General features: G+C 48.2%; 6 protein-coding genes across 6 annotated transcripts; 3 read left to right on the top strand and 3 right to left on the bottom strand.

Annotated features, from left to right (window-relative positions):
- Window positions 1–155: 155 nt before the first annotated feature.
- F5147DRAFT_723876 (replication factor RFC1 C terminal domain-containing protein) lies at window positions 156–4106 on the bottom strand. The gene is made up of 18 exons (XM_041439004.1): window positions 3970–4106; window positions 3332–3918; window positions 3109–3279; window positions 2771–3058; window positions 2603–2719; window positions 2366–2552; window positions 2263–2316; window positions 2089–2214; window positions 1954–2039; window positions 1857–1904; window positions 1669–1806; window positions 1462–1618; window positions 1276–1412; window positions 1107–1226; window positions 893–1055; window positions 689–840; window positions 530–638; window positions 156–481 (listed from the first exon to the last, which is right to left on the bottom strand). Exons 1-18 carry the CDS (start codon window positions 4054–4056, stop codon window positions 317–319), a joined length of 2892 nt encoding a protein of 963 aa, XP_041286514.1. The 5' UTR covers window positions 4057–4106; the 3' UTR covers window positions 156–316.
- Window positions 4107–4406: 300 nt separating this feature from the next.
- On the bottom strand, window positions 4407–4810 carry F5147DRAFT_723863 (uncharacterized protein). Its single transcript, XM_041439003.1, has one exon. The coding sequence runs from the start codon at window positions 4763–4765 to the stop codon at window positions 4595–4597; it is 171 nt and encodes a 56-aa protein (XP_041286513.1). The 5' UTR covers window positions 4766–4810; the 3' UTR covers window positions 4407–4594.
- A 4749-nt stretch (window positions 4811–9559) lies between these two features.
- On the top strand, window positions 9560–10870 carry F5147DRAFT_440998 (uncharacterized protein). The gene has a single exon (XM_041429886.1). It carries the CDS (start codon window positions 9923–9925, stop codon window positions 10640–10642), a length of 720 nt encoding a protein of 239 aa, XP_041286512.1. The 5' UTR covers window positions 9560–9922; the 3' UTR covers window positions 10643–10870.
- A 224-nt stretch (window positions 10871–11094) lies between these two features.
- F5147DRAFT_657951 (uncharacterized protein) lies at window positions 11095–14466 on the bottom strand (the record flags this gene model as incomplete). The annotated part of the gene is made up of 11 exons (XM_041434353.1): window positions 11095–11759; window positions 11812–11976; window positions 12068–12439; window positions 12467–12521; window positions 12572–12668; window positions 12717–12892; window positions 12952–13081; window positions 13134–13248; window positions 13414–13615; window positions 13673–14187; window positions 14238–14466. The coding sequence occupies 11 exons, from the start codon at window positions 14464–14466 to the stop codon at window positions 11095–11097; spliced, it is 2721 nt and encodes a 906-aa protein (XP_041286511.1).
- Window positions 14467–15017: 551 nt separating this feature from the next.
- F5147DRAFT_657950 (uncharacterized protein) lies at window positions 15018–17616 on the top strand (the record flags this gene model as incomplete). The annotated part of the gene is made up of 8 exons (XM_041434352.1): window positions 15018–15339; window positions 15401–15590; window positions 15674–15995; window positions 16049–16441; window positions 16491–16847; window positions 16904–17218; window positions 17266–17381; window positions 17463–17616. 8 exons carry the CDS (start codon window positions 15018–15020, stop codon window positions 17614–17616), a joined length of 2169 nt encoding a protein of 722 aa, XP_041286510.1.
- Window positions 17617–19375: 1759 nt separating this feature from the next.
- F5147DRAFT_748138 (uncharacterized protein) lies at window positions 19376–19922 on the top strand (the record flags this gene model as incomplete). Its single annotated transcript, XM_041440023.1, has 2 exons — window positions 19376–19477; window positions 19548–19922. The coding sequence occupies 2 exons, from the start codon at window positions 19376–19378 to the stop codon at window positions 19920–19922; spliced, it is 477 nt and encodes a 158-aa protein (XP_041286509.1).
- Between the last annotated feature and the right edge of the window lie 678 nt (window positions 19923–20600).

Raw genomic sequence — 20600 nt, 5'->3', positions numbered from 1 at the left:
TTTCAGATCTGATCGAAAGTTCAATGCCAAAGAAACCATCAAGTTATATATAAGTTGCTTGTATGAGTACTAGGTCATTGAGTTGCAGACAGATTGTGGAGAACCAAGGGCGCCAACTGAGTAAACACGACAGAAAACTGGAAGAAGGGATGAGATCGACTCCAATGTAGCGGGCGGTGTCACGGGAGTTGGCCTTTGAACAAGCATGCTGAATTCAGTCCTCCCCACGCGCGCAACTGCGTCGTCCTCAGGCTTGCAATTAAGACGAGCCAGCACTCCATGAAAAGCCAGTCATTATAAGTCCACGATAGTTAAATCACATAAAGTTCTGAGCCTTCTTGCCTTTGACTGTAGTTGTCTTACCCTTCCGACTCTGAGTTTTGGGCTTACTAGCCTGGAACAACTTATCAGCAGCGACCTCATCCTCATCCTTAACTTTCTTCTTTTCATCATCAGACACATCGACGACTTCATCGTCCAACTGGAAGAGATGTTAGTGCACAGTAACGGTCATGCTTAGGGTACCCACATCGAAAACGTCTTCTAAATCAGGCGCGGGACCTCCTGAGAGTTTTTTAGGTACTTTCCCGAGGTCTGTTGCTTTGTGGAAGGGTATTGGATGATCCGTGCTGTTGTACCTGGACTAGCCATTAGCGACAATCAGACGCAGTTAATTGGTAAACCTTACTTCTTCGTAAACGATGTCTTTGTCGCAGGTTTGATGAGCTTGTTAACGATGTCGTCTTTCTGCATGTCCACACCTAGCTCAACGACAGTGTCCCAATCTTCACGGGAAAGATAATATTCATCCATCCGTTCAATGACGTCGTCGACAGCGGCCTATGAAGGATATGATAAGTAGCGAGGAGGAAGAGCAAGCGACAGGACTCACAGCGCCTTGATCTATCAATGGCTTGACGATGTGAGGGAACAGTGCAGGGATGTACGACTGTCGGATCTCGTGCTTGTCCCCAGAGACTTTAAGCCGCATTCGGACCTGCACGTCTCCCAGTTGTCGACTAAGCTTATTCTGTTTCGAATTCTGTCCTAGCCACCTGTGCGAGTATCATATGAATGACATGTGTAGTGATCCGGGGGAAACATACTGAGGGAACGTCATTGGGTTTTGGCCGCCGTATCCGCTGCCTGCACCAAACAGGAATGAAGCAGGTCGCACCATCGAGCACACCGCATGTAATGGCATCAACGACCAGTGTTGTTCTGGCCTGAAGGACATTATAAGATTCGATAGAAAGAGCTATACGGTCTGCTCACCCATGAATCAGAGCATCGACGAGATCGGCATCAGATATAGAAGATGCAGCTTGATCCATCAATTCGAGTTGCTTCAACATCTTCGGAGGCCCTTCGAGGTTCCGAACCTTGACAGGTTGAGTCTTTAAATAATTTTCCTGACGAGGGGGTGAGCACTTCTATGCATTCGGAAACAGTGCGTTTTACCTGGATGAAAAGCGGGACGAAAGAATGATCGTGGAAGTACAATTCCATCTTGTCGCCCAATGTCTCTCGAACGTTCGGCCCAAATGCGTACGGACCAAGAATTTTGTACGTCACGTCAAACGGCGTCAAGATTGTGTACTTTTCGTTGATCTTGGCACTGTGTCATAGTATAATTAGTGGATAGAAAACGACGAAGAGCGCACATACAGATTCTTCGCCTCGTCAAAGTCCATGCTACTACTAGATAATCGCCACGTCGACAACATATTCAAAACTTGTCGAATATCTGACTGAGAACCGCTGATAAGCTGATCGATGACGTTGGCGGGAATTTTCATCTTCTCCCTAGTCAAACGACATCACCATGACGTCAATGTGATTGAAGGACAACTTACTTGTACGCGATCGTCATTATGCGTGATCGGACAGCTTGAGCCTCGGGCCTGTTATTGTAGTGAGCTCCTGTTACGGCCGAGGTCGAGTTCAACATACCGTCTAAATGGCATGCCAAAAGTATTCGCGATGAGTGGCTTTAGCTTCTGGGCACCTCTATCGTTAGCGATACAGATAATAGGGATCTGAATAACGAGGTAAGATGTTTACTCGAGTGGACGGATCAAAACATACTTTTGTCTTCTTGATCAAGGCATTGAGAGCGCCAACGCCACCCCTGTCACCAGCGGACATGCCGTCGACTTCGTCCATGATGAGACACGTCTTATCGGTGATTCTGACTCCTGCCGCGTTTGTCGCCTAGTGACATATTAGATTGACGTGACGAAGAGCATGGAAACAACAAACATCGTGTCCACCCATCCATCCATCTAACGACAGGTTGCTGATGTTCATACCGCTCTGCACATTTGTGAGCACAGTGAAAGGGTAAGCTGCACTCCCGATTCACCTCGACTAACTTTTTACTGCGCGCATCACTTGCATTAAGCTCGATGGGCGTGAAGCCTTCGAGCTTGGCGCAAAGATGTGCACTAGTAGTCTTACCTATACCAGGCGGGCCAGTGATCATTACTGCGCGGTAGACATTCATAGCGTTTTTCCCCGGCTTTTTGAAACCACACTTCAAACTATCTGACCTGCGAGAAGATTTACGTTTGCTTTGAGAGGCGTTAACCTGTAGACCTACCAGTCGTGAAGCCATTGCTGTAGTTTATCCACCTGTCCTTTGTTGCCGCAGATCTCCTTTAATGATTGAGGAGCATATCTTGTTGTCCACAGCTGGTTTGAGACGTCGGTTTTAGAGCTGTGGTAAGAATTAGCGGATGTGCTAGGTGAAAAAGGAGTGCATACTGACCTGCCAGATTCACCGGCATCCTTTGACGCTTGTTTCTCCCTCCGCTCGAGCTCCTTCGCAGCCTGCTTGATCGTTTCCTGTTCTTTTGCCATCTTCTTCTTGGTCTTGTCATCTAACTCGCCACCACCTGATCCGCCCGGTCCTTGGCGGGTGGCGATTAGATCAAGGAACTCGTCCTCGGAAAGCGTCTTGAGTTGGTGCTTTTTGATTGCATTGAGCTTCGAAGGACCGGCGTTGTCACCCAGGACGACAAACGATGTCTTTGACGAAGGTTGCCCTACGACACGCCTATGAAATTATAAAGCTTTGCAGATACTGTAGATGTAAATATAACTCACCCCCCAAACCGCTTCGCTAGGTCTATTGCCTCGTCTCTAGAGAAGCTGCTGAGTTCGCCGGTAAAGACAAAGGCTAGCCCCTCGAGACAGTTGGATGACTTGGGCTCAGGGACCTGTTTCGAACCAGGGGCGGACGGCCCGGCTAATTTTGCGGCCCTTGCAGCAGCCCAACTAAGTTCACGCAGTTCAGATACAGAAACACGAGCACAGAAAGTCAGCGTACTTGGAGGGTTTGGCGGGTGGTTCCGCGTTCTCTTCTTTATCCTTTCCTTTGGCTGCTGCCTTCGTTGCAGGAACTTTCTGCGGGGGAGGTTTCTTGGGGGGCGGTTTTGCCTTTGGGGGTGGCTTTGCCTTTGGGGGCGGCTTAGCATTACCCTTCTTCTCATGTTTGACGTCTTCCTCGTCCTCATAGTTGTCCTCACTCTCCTCTGTTCCTTCTTCCTCGGAAGAATCTACCACAAACTCGACATCCTTTGATTTCTTCGATTTGACAGGTGCCTTTCCGTTCGTCTTGGTCTTGCTTGTCGATGTAGTTGCTTTCGAGGTTGATGTTGACGCGACTACCTTCGATGCGGTAGCTTTTGAGATAGATGCTGACGCAACTGCTTTCGGTGCAGCCACTTTCGAGGTCGAGGTCGAGGCAACTACCTTCGGTGCAGACTTCGCAGCGACGGCCACTTTCTTCTTTGGCACAACGGGTTCATCCTCCTCATCGCTCGAGATAACGACAGTATTTTTTCGCTTGAGACTCTTTTTCTGTGGAGTGCCGTCACTGTCAGGCATCATTGTGCGGTCGGATTTGGTAGTTGTCTTGTGCTAGGAGTCCGCAGAAGTCATGGATGGATGGATGAAGACACTCACGGATTTATCTCCTCCGGCACCACCGAAGAAAGAGCGAAGATCTTTACCTGTCGGTGCAGCAGATTTTGGAGACTTCACGGGTGCCATAGTCGTCCGTGCTATAACAGTGGTGCGCGTGGTTTGGTCGTGTAACAGACTAACAGTGTTCGCACCCGGAGCGCGTCGCGTCACATTCTGTCACACGTAATGACACGTTTTGTCACGCGTCGGTGTGTCACTTTCAGCGCGTCCGAGTCCCTCGATTGATGATTAAGCTTAAGGCTGGACAAAAGCTTTTGATCAGTCGTTAAAACGGTAACCTTTCAAAGGCACGTGCAGTACTACTGCTACTACCAGGAAATGATGAGAATATTAATGGCACAGAATCTCTGTCCTAAGTTTAACTCACGAATTAAATGGGATCGATCTCAGTCAGAAACTTTCATCTGTCTATCGACGGCGGCCAATACATTGCTCAGTGTACATATTGCACATCTCTGCCTGTCCATATGGCTGAACCGACCCATGGCGGAGGGCCGACCTTTCAACTTTGTCAGTAAATAGTACAAATGTACAGGAGGAAATATCGAGAATGAAACCTGCTGAAGGATCTATCTCTATCAAAACAAATGAGTACGTACTACGACTACAATATCTCTGGTATCCTAATGGAGTCCATCATACTGTCAACACAATTCACGTCTTTGACTTGTGCAACGATATCATGATCTGATGCGATTCTCTTGTATTCTTTGCCGCGCTGGCGCGCTAGTAGGAATGCGCTGAACGGTTGTCCAAGGCGAACAATCAATCGCATTGCACGCTGGATTGATTCTGAATCAACCGGGTCCTGTTCTCTAGGCGACCCAGGAAGTGCAAAATCACCCATGCTCTCCGTATCGTCTGCACAATCAGGCGCTGGCAGCTCAAGGAGACAACGATCCCAGGGACGGACGAGTAAGAATGACTGTCGAGCGGGTCTTCCTCGCGAGAACTGAGGCAACCTGTCCTCCGTGGTGATCTGCAGGTCATGAAGCCCGTCTGCCTTGACTTCATACGTGAAGTAGGTCTCCTTGTGTTCAATGGGTCTCCGTCTAACTTCTGTGACAGGGAATGCGATGCACGGCAGAAGCAGCCGGCGGTGAGTAAAACGTGGAGCGCTCAGGCGGTCGAGTGAGCTGTACAATTTCAGAGCTGACTCGACAGTCACAGTGCCTTTCAGCGACGAGACCGATATCTGCATCTCATCCTCAGATATAAATGGCGGCGTGTACGGTGAGGCTTCGTATGAAGTGATGTCGGCAGGCAGACAGCTGTTGAATTCGGATGGTGTTCCAAACCAGTCCAGGGCAGTAATGTCTCCAGACACAGCGATGATATCCTCCAAGAGCCGCCCGAGTGCATTTTGCTTCTTTTCACCGTACATGATATTGAGCCGAACACCAAAGATGCCAAATAAGGAGTATGCGATGTCTTCCTCCACTGTGGTGACACGCGTCGACGCCCATCGCAGTTTCTCGCGGGCGTTCATCATTCCAGGACGGAAGGCGACAAGGATTTGTGCATCTATCCCCGTCGCATCTTCCAATTCCTGCATGATCGCGACAGACTGCTTGTGGTTGGGAGAGCAGTCGTCGAGATACGGGGTCCAGTCACTTTGGTAGAAGCGGATGACTTCCGGGGCGAGGAATTCCGGTAAAGTCCATCCTCGCGTGTTCCACGCGCTCCTTGCCAGTGCGCCCGACTTCGACGAAGGCGGAACATCCGATAGGTAGACCATCGTAAGCGCTGAGGCGCGATACCATTCGAACATGGAATTGAGCGATGTTTGGAGTTCGACGTTGTTAGCCTGGTCGATGCAACATGAATCAATCCACCCCCAGCGATACCCCGCAGCACGAGCAGTTTTGCAGAAAGACTGCAACTTCATGATGCTGCCAACTGGATTCAACTCATCAACGACCTTGTCCTGAACGTCGTGCAGCAGTGGTTCCTTTCCTTCCCAACGATGCGATAGCGTGACACAACAGAAGTATGTTGCCACGACATCTTTGATGTGTTCCATTCGGATATCTGCGTGCATCAACGTTGATGACAAAAGCTCCTTGTACTCTGGGCTCGCTTTGAAGGCATCGATCTGTGCCTCTCGATTGCATAAGCGCCCAGTAAAGGTATTGAGCAAACGATGTGGGGCGTCGTCGAGTTGAGCCTTGACAGTCTGTTGAATAGCTCCATCTGCTTCGGATGGATGGACGTATTGTTGGCGCAGCTCTGGAAAAAGAGTCAAGCATGTTTAGGGATGTGGTTATTTGGGGGCGTACTTTGTGTTTGCGTGTCAGGACTATCTTCTAACTTGGAGAGCATGGTTTGGAGTGCGTCGATCGCTTCATCATAACGGTGTGCGCCATGAAGCGCTGTATACTCCAACTCGTATCCAATATGAGATGAAGGGGTCAGTTTGATGACCTACATGTTCGCAAAATGAGCATGGACTATAAAATAACAAATGAAATCATACTGTTTGTGCATCCAGAAGCGCATCGTCCCATAGCATTTTTTCCGACCTCGCCTTGCTGCGGTTCACAAAGATGGTATCGGTTGCCAAATCGAGGTCGATTGCCGCGGAGTATAACTCGATAGCCCTGTCGTAATTACCCGCAGCGAGGGCATCATCTCCCTTTGTAGCAAGGTCAGCAACTCCGGTGGCAGCATGAAGCGCGCTGTAATCTTGCTTGAAAGCTAAATGAGATGTGGTTAAGAATGATACCCCATTAAAATCACGAAAACTCACCAGTGGACCAGTCAAGGCAGCTTGCCTTCGTAGGTCCATCGCTTGCATTTATCATGTGTCTGTAAGATCTGAGGGCCTCTGCAAATCTACCCGCCAGAAAGAGCGAACGGCACCAATGCTGGTGTGCAGTAAGCCACAACGACTTGAGGTCCCAACCGAATAGCTGCGCAAGCACTCAGTCGGACATGAAATAAAGATATTCAATCGATGTACCACCACAAAGATGTCATATTTCGAATGGATGGCCGACGTAGACGAAAATCCAATAGTATTGACAGCAGCAGTGAAGTGGCCAGCAGCTTCGTTGGGACGTGCGTCGTCTAATGCATTCATTCCCACTTGGACGTGTAGATAAGCCTGAAGTGCGAGGTTCGCAAAATCAGCATCGACGTATGAATCAGGAGTTGATTGTATCAAAAGCACTCACTTCCACGATACCACACGCAAGAGAATTCACACTGGGACGAGTGGTAGCTAGCTCTTGGACGCGCAGAATTGCCTCGTCACGTTGGTTTGCATTGAAAAGGGCGATGGCCTGACAGCTATCGTGTAAGTAGCGAGTACACAAGACACAATCGACGTACCTTTATCAACAGTAAAAGGCGAGTTTTGTTCAAGTCTGCGTCCACGTACATGAACGCGAGGTCAAATGCTTTCATCGCATCTTGGAACTGTCGTTTTCCACAGAGGGCGATGCCCTTGGAGATACAGCCCATCAAGGATGGCTGAATACTGATGCTCTATATCACCGTGTAAGTTACTCCGTGTTAAAAAGGTCACGATGGAATGGTGCATCTCACTTTGAGCGCGTCGTCAAGTGCTCGGTCCCAGTCTGAATTTCTTGCTTTGACAAACGAGCGACTCGCGTAAGAGTTGTAGTCGTTGCCAGCAGCCCCGATATCTTGTGTTAACAGCCTGTCTGCAGTGAGCAAGTCCCCGCTTATGCATGCATCGCGGGTTGTCGCGTTGACGGTGAGGATCTACATCATGGATGGTCAGGTTACGTGGTAGAAGTGAGGGCTAGAAACAAGCCTCGCAATCAGACTGTCGAGCCTTGGCATCAAGATTGAGGATCAACAAGACGGGCAAAGAACGGAAACTCACATTATCTGCCACTTGTTCTTTCGGAGCATCCTCCCGTAACGCATTCTTGAATAAAATGAGATGAAGAAGGGATAGAAAATGAACAAAACTTACATCTGGTGCTTGGTCCCCCAGAATGTCCTCCAGCAAAGGTACTGCCCACTTTGATATCATTTTATCTCTTCCTCCACTCAAGATGTGCTTGTCATCCGCGGAGAAGGTGACACAAAACACCTCATTGGTGTGCTTGAATATGGCAATAGTTCGTCGATCCGAAAGCCGCCAAAGGCGAACCTGGTGGTCATCAGATGCGGACGCGAGAAGGGTGCCAGCAGAGTTCAAGGCAATCATGTAGACATTCCCAGCATGACCCTTGCAGGGCTCACCGACCTGCTTCCAGGTCGACGAATCCCAGATCCGTATGGTGGGATCACGTTCATTACCACCGGAGATAAGCTGTTTGCCATCGGGCGTCCATGCCAGTGTAGTATTTCCTGCTCCATTGAACGCAGACTGACCCTCAAACTTTGTAATGCATTCCCTCTTGCCTGGATTCCATATTTGGATATACTTGAATGTTGCGATGGCAATATATTCACCAGACGGCGAATACCGACTGCAGAACACTCCGGCAACACAACTGATTGGATCTCCTTGCACCCGCCATGTTTTTGTGTTCGAGAATTCTACTGTGGCGTCCCATGAGCCACTCGCCAAAAACGTGCTGTCTGGGGAAAAATCAAGCCACCATATCGGTCTGGAGTGGACTTTGATGGGTTGAGTGAGAGGCTCCCCGTCTCTGTTCCAGGTGATGAGTTCTCCACCATCATCACCGCTTGTTATGAATTTCCCGTCTCTTGATACCGCAACTCTTCGTACGGCGAAGCGATGCCCCTCTATTGTCTTCAATACAACGCCGTTTTCTAAGTCCCACAGACGAAGCGTCTTGTCGCCTGAGGCCGTCACCATACGGCATCTATCGGGGAAGACTGCAACTGCAAAGAGAGTTTCTTCATGACCTTCAAATGTTCGAATAGCCGTGGTGATTCGTTCTGCTTCTATCATTCTGCTCGAGGTGGATGGTGTTGAGCTTGTGGGCGTCTTGATCTAAGTTGCAGGGTGTACCGGGCCTTTTTGTGCTTATTCACAGCCTCAACCTGCTTCGTTAGACGCTCAGTACACGAGGCCTGAAATTTGAAACCTAATATCAACTAACGTGACTAGAAATCCAGGGCCAGCCTCACTCTCTCCATTCTAGCTAGTCCACCATGTCGATGCCTCCATTGGATTCCACAGTCTACCTATTCCATCCTGGACATAGTACAGCTAGGGAATCGACACCGCCGGAAAAGATTGGGTCGCAGGGGGATCTGCAGGGTGGAAAGTCTAACACAGCAGAAATAGACAAGTTGTACGTACTCCTCGACCTGTTTTCCAGCCGCGATCGTGACCGAGATCGACAGCAATATCTAGTACGAGCTCTTGATTTCAGGCATCGCCTCATCGCATTTGTTTCCACGATCAGTGAACGCGCTCGCTGCCCATGCTCAGCTGGGAATGTTCGTTGTAATACCGAACTGCACAACAAGATGTAGTATGTCTGCAGCATTAATTCCCTAAAATAGTGGAATCCTACACTCGAGTATTGCTCGAGTAAGATCTCATTCAGGAACAGCCACAATGGATGTCCCTGATGTAGCGACCACTGCCTGAACGAGTCCGTCAGGTTCGCGGAATTTATCAATCGAGTTTAATTTTTCCTTTACACAAGTCTAATTGGTTGATACTTTCGGGTCGTTTTTGGCACGTGCGGGCCAACCCAGGGTCTGTCCCTTTGCCTATGTGGCACGCGCTCCGGGCGCTCTTGGCATGACGCATATGCTGAGCAATCTCTGTTCCGAGCGGAGATTCTTTTCGTTTCCTAGCGCAGACGGACACTTAGGAGGTTTTTGCCTCTTCTCACCTGTCCGTCGTCGCGCTAGGTATGTTCATGACTTCTTCTTTATGTGACTATATCTCACCTGTCCGTCGTCGCACTAGCATCTTTAGTTTCTAGCAGCTTTATAAAATTCATCGCATTCTGCTCATCCATGTCGGAACATGAACCCTCCTCCTCACAAACTCAATCTTCCGTCCGAAGAGGAGTATCAACCGACTATCATAATTCCTACAACTCCGAAGTCATCGAACGATGTCTCAAATTTGTCGTTGATTTCAGAAAGCATAAAATCCCTAAGGGAAGAGCCGTTCTTGGAATCCAGCAGGAGCTGGCAGCAGCCTCCGATGAGTCAGACCCGTCCTATGCAGACGGATTCGCACATTATCTTGAAATCCTTGACTCTGTCACGACTCACCAAAGAAGCTCAACCGGAAACATTTGATAGAAGTCAAAGATCGTCATGTGCGGCAGAGCTCGACGACTCAGAAATTCCCCTATCAGGGTCCTCGAAGAGGAGACGAAGAGGCAGATCGTTCAGCGAAGAGACTGAGAGTCTCGATGAGGCAGGATATGAATCCGAGGATAGTAGAGTCATCCTGCGAGAGAAGAGGCGAAAACTCTCAGAGAACCAAGTTCAATTCTACCCATGGCTCAATCCTGTCAAATTCCGCTACCTCTCGCGTTCCCGAGGAATCAGAGCAACCCTGGAATGTTACGAGGAATGGTCCGACGATCCTAAATTCTATCGTACCAAAATCGTTACCACTCCGGGATGTCTGAACTTATCAACCTCTCAATGGACCCTATTACTCGAAGGGAAAGCAGTCGATCTTGACAAGGTCTTCACAGGCCGGTATTCCACGGCTATCGACACTAAATAATCCCAGCCTCTTGGAAAGGGGTTTGAGCTCACGCTTGCCCAACCCTCAATTAGCCACAAGGTTAAGACGGCCGGAGATTGGGGAATCGTCACTGATCTTTGGACCCAAGCACTCAGTTTCATCATGCCGTGGAGAGAAGAGGAAGTACGAAGCTATCGAAACTATATCTCCAGCATCTTCGCCAACCACCATTATTCCCATCATGAATGAGTTCTCGACTTTGACAGGCATCAGTAAAACCTCGGATTGATTTTCCTTCATTATCCCACTTTTCTTGCCTTGGCGCTGGCGCTAAGGCATAAAAATTAATACAAGGAGTGATCACTCGATCTTTCCGAAATTTCTCAAAGGCGCAAAGGAGCGGTCCATTGGTTTTGCCACACAAAGGAGAGAAAATGCATATTAAGAGAGAAAAGAGTATTATAAATTCAAATTGTGTACAAGTAGCTAGATCAAAATGCAATCTCAAAGGCGTGATGGTCAGCGTATTTATTGACATAGTAGGCGCGGAATGCATCATAGGAATGATAAAATTTGAGCTCTGGAGGCAGGAATTCCGTGCCGTACACGGGAATAAGATGGGCAGCGTGATAAATGGCGTCAATATGAATGATTGCGTACTCAGCAGTATTGTTTGCACCCTCTCCTGGACGAACCATCCACATTCCCGTGTCTTTGTCTGCAGCATCGCCGATTTTGTTGAACCAGCGAACCACAACGCAGGGATACACTTCGCCCCAGTACTGGAATGAAAAAAATGCGCGAACATGTGCGACTTCGAGACCTTGCATGCCAGGTAGACTAGAGTCTGTGTTGACAAAGACACAGTCGTTGCGTGAATGCCCACCTCGCCAGGAGGGACAAGAGCGGATGTGTTCAGTGCGCATGCCACCAATACCACTCAAATCGCTCGGTGCATAAAATCGCGATGATGCTGAGTTGAAGACCGCAATTTTGCTGAGATAGAGGGGACATTCAGCAAGAGGGATATCGGATGGATCGCGGGGATCATCAGGATGCGTCTGTTGAAATAAGAAGCGTCTGAGAAGGTCAGATAGGTGAGGAATATTAAGTTCATCAGCGAGTTCAGGAATGGTTTGAGCGCGATTTTTGCCCTCTGTACAGTATGTTCAGTATCACGTTGAAAATCAGGAAAAAAGGACACTTACGGCGGGTTTTTGCCAGTGTTACGAACACTTGTAGAACTGTGGGCCCGTTGTCTATGTCGAGGTCCACATCAATGTTGATCAAGGGAGGTGGGGTGGGTATGGGTGGGGCAGGCGCAGGCGCATCCATATCTGCTGCTGCTGCTGCTTGAGCAGGTTCGAGTGCTGCTGCCCCCCGTCTTCATCAACTTGGTTGATCTGCGCAGGAACTGTTATGCAAATTAGTTGAAATATATCTTGTAAGGAATGCACGACTTACCTAAGGCATTGACTGCTGAGAGACAAGTGCCAGTGAGCATCCCCCGACGCATGAAGTCGACTCGCAGTGCTGAAAGTTTGTCGAGCCATTGATTGGTCAGTAATATCTGACCAAGCACATTGTAACGGCTCGATCGTCGCCAAGGCTCCTTGACCGCTTTGATGTGCTTGTTCTTGGTGATTGACGAGCAGAGACCGTTGGGTGCAGCAAAGAGTCGAATGTTTCGAACATAGTGCATGAGCGAGTGTTGATGAGGTAAGGAGAAGTGAAGGATGACACCCGTTGTCCTGAAGATTTCACGGTAACGGTGAAAATGAGAGAGTGCGTCTTTGATTTGAAGTAGAGAGTCTTCGGTGATGATATTGCGACGGACTAGATAACAAAAATCTAGAAGCGCACGAAAGGCGCGAACGATGTCTTGAGGTACATGGCCCTCGATAGCAGGTAAATAGACCTAAAGGATTCAATATTAGGTAGTAACAATACAAAAAAATGACGACTCACTTTCATCAAGGCCTTGGAGTCATCTCCTGTCCACTGTTTGAATCCGCGCCCTTGAGGAAATCGTCGCAAGCCTGAAAACGAGGCGACAGCAGTGATTCTATGGCAATGAGAAAAAGTAAGCAATCCGAATACAAACTGAGCTCACCTGCGGTCAATATCATCCATAATTTTCTGTGCCTTCCATTTGTTGTGTGTCTGACGGAGGTACTTCTCGACCCATGTTACGAGGTGATCCTTGAAGGTGCCTTTTATAAGTTGATGGAGGATATCTGGTGATATCATTTGATGGATATCGGCTCGGGGAAAGTCGTTTGTGAATGGCTGTCGAAATAGTATTAGTTTTGTAAATGAAAACGAGAGAAAAACGCTGAATGACTTACCACAAGTTGCGTGACTATTCCGAAGTCTTCCCAAAGATCTCCTGAGGGAGCTTCTTCAATGAGTGCCTCTGTATATTTGCGGCTACGGGGCAGCGCATCTTCGTCAAGATCTTCGCAATTTGCAACACACCTTTAGAATAATGTGAGCGACCATGTAAATACATATTAAATGAAAGACGTACTTTGGACACCAATTACGGACAATGCACGCTAATAAAACTTGCTCTTCGTAATCCGCTATGTAAGGCCCTAGTCCATATATGACACGCCGGTAGTGGCCATCTCCAAAATGCGTTACTTCGGGAGTCGTCATGCCCGGCTTGAGCGGATCGAGAATTTTGGAAAGGGATGAATGGAATAACTGTCGATGAAATCTTCAGAACGAAGGTTCTTCAGCATGTTCCTGCGTAGCTGTATCATAGTTAGTCAGTTATAGAAATAGATTGCAGGGTTGAAACATACTTTTCGGCATTGCCAGGAACCCAATGACGGCCACACCATCGCGATGCGCTCTTCGAACGTTATTGTGGATGTTCCCAATGGAAGCATAGAGCGGGTAGTACTCGTTGTTACCCGTTCCGACTGAAACTGTCGTTTTGTCGCTGCCAAGGATGACAGGGACAAATGTCGACCCGAGAGTGCTTGGGTCTTTCGCGATTTCGTCCTAGATACATAGAGCCGTTAATATCGGACATTACGAAACAAAAAATGCATTACTTACTGCTTGATTCCACACCCAGTCGCCAGACATGAAATCCTTCCATTGGCGCTTGTTGCCCTCAGTTGAATACTCCCTATACGGGCAGTAATCTATCTCGTTAGTGTAAGTCGAATTTGTGAGCATATTATGCGCAACTTCACGTGGGTCGCGGAACCAGACTTCGTATTCGCTGTCCATCCAGGGCTTGTCCTCATCTGCAAGTCTCTCGCCATCATAGGCGACCATAAAACGTTGCCATGGTACATCCCCAAAGGGCGAACTGTCGATGACATGGTACAGATCATGGTGATCTGCAAACGGCGGGTTGTCGTTGTGCTTCGTGAGGGTAGATGCCCATAGATCCAGTAGCCGGTCAATTTGACCAGCTGGCATTTGATTGTGCTTGTAAAGGAACTCGGCCGTTTCAAATTCTGTGCGGTTTCGAAAAGGCGTCCAGTCATCAGGTGCGAGATTCTCAGGAGGTGGAGGTGGAGCGCCAGGGGGGAGGAATACACCATTAACATCACATGGTCTACCTGTAATAGCGCTCATTAAAGATAGAGTATCAGGCAGTAAATTGACGTACCGTTAAGACCTGTGTGATAATTGCGATAAAGATGATTGCCACGCCCAAAAAATTCTGTGTCGACGTCTGCATGGGGGGATTGTTGGTGCAGATGTTCGTCCATGTCGCCCTGGTAACCATCCGCATCAACATCGTGCTCATTGTCTTCATTGCGAGACGGGTGTGGGCTTGGTGTTCGGGGAACAGGTTCCAGAGATTCTCGATGGTTGTCTTGAGGCGGTACTGGCATCACAGGATGTGCCGAAATTTGGTGTTTCATTCGCCCAGCAGAGCTTTTGAACCATCTTGAACATGTTCCACATGGGAGTTGGAGTGCGCTATGGTCCCGTCAGCGTGGTTGGATGTGTGGAATATCAGCAGGCATCACGGAAAGTGAAGACACTTGAGATTGCGTCAATAAGAGTGCGCGGCTGAAATAAATCGATACCTGCATTTTCGTTGAGTGGATTTTCAAGTGACTGAGCTCAGGCCAGCCGAAGAATGTGTCTAGTTGATGTGACCAGCTGGAAGTGTAGACATTTGAAGCAAGTATGGCACGAAAAGACAGAATAATGCAGGACTTACTTGATGGTTTGGACAACTTTACAGGTGCGCAGACCAGAGAGTCCTGCTAGTAGTGAATTGAATTAGCGATCGAACTTTGTTTGGTTAGCTCTTAAGTACGGAACTTACAAATTGGTTGTCAATTTTCAACTTCAACCATTCTACCGACCACTCATTACATTTCCCTGGCCGTCCCAAGCTTGCCATAGAGCCTGTCAAATCCGCTCCTCGTCAGCAATGTCCGACACCGCTCAGAAGTCACGCACTCACGCACAGAACGCAAACAAGCATCCAGGCTTGCCTGACCTGCCAGCAAAAGGACGTCAGCGACGGACTAAGGCCCAGATAGCAGAGGACAACCGGATTCTCAAGGAATCACGCGAAGTTCAAGAGCAGGCCGCACTTGAGGGGCTGCAACGGCTTGCAGCCATGCAGAAAGAAATGGAAAAGGCGGAGGAACTCACCATCGTGAACAAGCCGAAGCCAGTGAAACCTCGCGCCCACCCTGTTGTGAAGCGAACGGCGCCTGATAAGAAGCTCCTGACAACAGGAAACGCTGGTGAGTGCACAAGCATCAAATGAGGCTCACTTACATGGGGCTAACATTGTTGAGGACCTAGATGAAAGTGGTCGAGACGACAGCGGTCATGTTCAAGAGGAAATCAGTGAGAAGTCGAAGACTCAAAAGCGTGGCAAGATCTCACTAAAAGATGCCATCAACAATGCCCGAGATTTGATCGCAACACCAGGAATTAGAAGCCAGGAACCACGTGTCGAAGACAAGAAAGGAAAGTTATCTGCCGTGGCGAAGTATGTCTTTTCGACTTGATCAAAACCATGTTGATGCTTACTGAATCAACACTATTCTTTGTTAATTTAACCTCAAAATTCAGGTCGACCAACTTAAAGTTTTCATTGGTAGGACGTGTCAATGGCTGGGTATCTGACGTTACACCAGATGAGAGGTCCAAAGCTTCAAGTGCATCCAAGTCTCGCACCGCTGCCTCCCCTTTCTCATTGGCACATGGGCCACCCAGCACCCAGGTTACATCTGTATCAGGTGTAAATACCAAGCCCAGTCGCCAACCTAAAGTCTCTTCCAATCTTGCTACTGAGGTTCTTGTTGGCGGCTTTGCCGATGACACTTTGGATGATTCCCAGGAACACCTTGAAAGAATCGCCTCGAAAACAAAGGAGAAGAAGTCTTTCATTAAGGTGCGTAGAGCATATGTAGTCTTACTGGTTCTAATACAAAGTGAACTATATAGATCACTACCAACACGAGGACCGATGATGCGACAATGGGCTCGAAGGGACAGTCTGATCTCAATGTGCCAATGGATGTGGAGGCCTCCACGCAATCAGACATAGAGGCAGACTTCGAGGATGACAGCCCAACAGACTTCGAGGACAATGATCCGATGGACACAGAGGATGATGTGGAGAATGACGTGGAGGTTCTGGAGGACGACTTCAACCCAAACGAAGACGTGAAGATGTCTGAGGACAGTGACGGTGGCAGTAATTTATCATCCCACCATCTGAATAACAAGAAGCACAAGGTCTTGTTTCACTTATTGTCCTCAGATGAGGAACTTGAGGCTCCGCTTACAGCTGCTGTTGGAGCGGTCGCGAAGAAGGCCATGCAGGTAACATCTTCAGTAAGTCTATTTCATTAATGGTTATTGCTACTCATATTTGTTTGAACAGACTTCAGTCGCTGTCTCCGAGGCAGCTGCTACAGCAAAGCCACCTGCGAAGAAGGTGAAGATTGAAGAAGGTGTTGATGACGATATGAAACCCGTGCTTGTTCCATTGCCCGGTCACTGGATCGAGAAGCGATATAAGTCATGCTCAACCTACCGGAACAGTGATCTCCCTCCGCAATGTCAGGATCAACGGTGGCCCAAACATTTTCTCTCGACCCTTTACCTGTGGGCCGGCAGCCAAAATGATCTCTGGGAGTTTGCAGATACCTCTCTTGTTGAAGCGCTTCAATGCATTTTTGATGTCGTGTATCCAGATCTCCAGTACAAGGTGACCGCTCAGGGATCTGTCTTTGGTGTTGTGCGTCTAGCAATTTTTTTGTAGCACTATTGCTAACTCATTGTGATCTCAATAAGGCTACTCAGCGTCTGGCAGAGTGGCGCAGCAACTTCGGTTCAACAGGACTCGCAATTATGATCGACTTCTTCGCTCGGAACGAAGACACTAATCCAAAAGACCTTAGTGAAGTGCTTATGGAGGAGTTCGTGTTCCTCTTCGAGGACTTGGACTACTCAGACAAGATGAAAGCATTCCAGTCTCCTTTCATGATACAGTTATTTGCAACCGCTCATCTTCACAGTATTGTTGGACATGCTCATGTCACCGCCATCAAAACAGATGTATTGGCTGCCAGTGGCATGGCTGGTGTTCTTGCTCTCTGCGCAACTTCAGTAAGTATTCTGACCATACAAGAATCATGACTTATCACATTTGACAGCTCGAACGTGCTGTCAAATGCCTCGGCGCTGGTGCCATTGGTATTGATGTGGACATCCTCAATATGCATCCTGCACAACTGAAGCGCAAGCTGCGCACACCGAAGACCCTCAACAAGTGAACCGGCAACTACAGCACCACCGAGCATGCATTTTCCATCAACAACTGGGGGTCAGTAACCGAAGCTTACTTGTCTAGCGTAAAGAAAAAGGGGGACATTTTTTTGAGGGACATGGTTTCAACAGCGCGGAAGTTACTCAAGAAATCGGGCAGTGCTGGCCTTGAGAAGTACCTTCGCCTCAATGATGACGACGAATCAGAGGACATCGACAGGCGTGCCATGCTTTGGTGACTAGTAATATCAGTTTTTTTTTGCGTTATTCATGAGCTAACATCATTTGATAGATCTCGTTCCCGCCATGCTTGCTGTCCGCTTCCATCATCGCCATTGATTCAAGTTCATAGTACTATCGTGTTTTGCTTATCCCACCACCACTCGTAATGCCTTTCGTCATCTTTAGTCTCGTTTCACGCTCTTTGCACCGTTACCCTTCTTTTCGCTAGCATTTCATACTCTTCTTTTCGCTAATGTTTCGTACTTTACTTTGTGTTCCCATTTTCATCACTTTTTTGCACTTTCCACCAGATGATGTGATACCATTTGCTCTCTATTATTACCACTTTGTTTTGTCAGTTAATGCCTCATAAGTGACTTTCATGAGCTGCAAAGTAGAATTCAGAGGACGAGTGGCATTTTTCTCAATTTTCTCATCGTGTCTTGCGTGTCACCTTAATGGTTCCTCAAACCTGGTAAAACTCGGAAAAATAGAAATAAATTCAAAATCTTTGGCGAAAATAGACCCGAGGTTTTACTGATGTACTAACATCATCTTACCTTCCTTAGGACTGTCATCCTACCAGCTCTGGACCATTGTCCTACCACTCACCACTCCCACATCCGCTCGCATGTCCCTCTTGCTCAATGCCACCTCTAAACATCGTGGTAGGCTATACTATTCTTGTACTGGATACTAACATTCATCTTATCTTCCTTAGGACTGTTGTCCTACCAGCTCTGGACCGTCGTCCTTGTCGTCCTACCACTCACCACTCCCACATCCACTCCCACATCCCTCTCACCGCTCGCACTCACCTCACACATCTGCTCGCATTCAACCATGGTGCGTTGTTCAATGGTGCATTATTCTCTCACTCGTCTACCTACTCTACCCTTTCTTATATCAATCGAATTCTTTTTTACATCACCCATACAATAACTCACACACAAATGTCTACTTACTCTCGATCGAATTCTTTTTCATATCACCCATACAATAACTCACATTTACTTACTCTTTCTATATATTTCACTCGTCCTCGTCTTTGACATCCTTGTCCTCATTCTTGTCCCCGTCGTTTTTGTTTTCTTCTTCTTCCTCCTCCTCCTCCTCTTCCTCCTCTTCCTCTTCCTCCTCTCCATCTCCGTCCTCACTGTCACCATACTCACCATCACCATACAGTGTCACCCGCCTTCGGATTTTTGATGTGGCGCACTTCACAGCGGCGACCCGCATGGCCTTGGTAATGTTTTCTGCCTGCTTGAAGGTGCTCGTATATTTGTACACGTCTCGGATCATGCCCGGCTGGAAGCCTGAGCGGTTTGCAAGTCTCACCACTTTCTCTTCAAAGCCGAACTGCGTGAACTGTGTGATATCCACAGTGTGGATTTGAGGGTCTATGTGAGGAATCCTGGTGTTGGCCTCCAAGCTGCTGTTGATGGTGACAGCTTTCTCGGTATCTTCAATCTTGCTTGTCTGGCCAGCGCCAGCACCCGTTTTCGAGGAAGTATGCAAGTGTGGGGTCATTGAGTATATTACTGTGTACTAGCTCTCGTTAGCTTGAATTTGCTTCCCTGAATGAACGATAGCTAGGAAAATTAAATGTTCTCAACCCACCAATTAGAAAATAAATCAAACAGCGATTCAGTGCGGCAGTTAACACAAAATTGAATATTGGCAGCGTGGTGGTTGAAGTAGTTAAGATAAAAGAATCCCGACCCCTAAAACACGTTGTCATTCCATCCCCACCACCCAAGTACACACATTGCACTCATGTCGGTCTTTGAACCGAAAACAATCCTTACTCTTCTCAAGAACTCGACAGCCGTCTCTCCTCTCGAGAAAAACACCTTCGAGAAGAATTGGAGGGTTAGCGTGAGTTTATTCTCTTGAACGGCTTGAAGCGTGCGCACTTGGTACCTCCTTCGACTAACCAAAAAAAAAGGTAGAAAAACGTGTCAGCACATGGAATGAGGCACGCAGCCATATAAACAACTCATGTCCGCAGTTTCAGCTACAGTGGGAGTCTGAGATTGTCGAGTACGTCCAGTTCCTGTGGGAGAAGACGAGAAGACGGTCAAAGAAAGGTGAGACCAACAAGCTGGGAGTCAACGTACCATTGCTTGGGCCTCGGTTTATGCCTCCATCCTACCTGCACATCCAGAAGCGGTCAGGTGGTGGAGCCGTTGATCTGACGATACAGTACCTCAAGCCACTCAATATTGTGCACCCGTTCTACCACCCACAGCTTGCACGGTGTCCGAGATGCGGGTCTGACAAGGACATGACTTGGGAGGGATGGACGAGCAAAGGACCTTGAGAACTCCACAGTATACTCTGTGAAGAGATGGCTCTCGGTGCACAACTGCGGTGCAACCGCTGCAAGGAGACATCAAAGTCGAAGCCGAAATCCAGAAACAGCACCACTCACCATTCGGACTTGGTGGACTCGAGCATCGAGGGCTATTGCTTCACGACGACCAGTGCCATGTATTGGAAGTCCTGGGAGCACTGGAGAATACCGCGTGAGTCTTGTGCACCGGCAGAAGACCTGTGTCAGTTGATCTGATGTATTCGGACCTCGGCAGGGGGCATACCAATATTTTTCTACCGGTGTGCATTGACACGGGACTTGTTCGACCTGCTCGTCAAGTTACGGCCATCTTCGACATCTGCAGGTCTTGAAGAATGCATCCGACGTAAGTATCGTGCTACGTCATCGATGCAGCAGCTCAATGCACTTATAGAGCTGCATCTATTCGAATATAAGCGCCAAATGCTGGAATATCTCGAAGCAGTCAGCACTTACGAATCTTCAAACAGCTCAAACTCACACACGCTTGGACTCGGACATTACTTTAACCATGGCGCCACTGGTAGCATGACCGCAGGATCTGGGCTTCAAGCATTCTCAGAACCAGATGACCAGCTCGGCTACGATAACAAGTCGATCTCAAATGAAATAATAACCGAGGTCTTCGTTGATTTTTCGACTTGC

The sequence above is a fragment of the Suillus discolor genome (assembly GCF_016758755.1).
Source record: "Suillus discolor strain FC423 chromosome Unknown F5147scaffold_97, whole genome shotgun sequence".
NCBI classification, from domain to species: Eukaryota; Fungi; Basidiomycota; class Agaricomycetes; order Boletales; family Suillaceae; genus Suillus; species Suillus discolor.
This window is presented reverse-complemented; position numbering and strand designations above follow the sequence as displayed.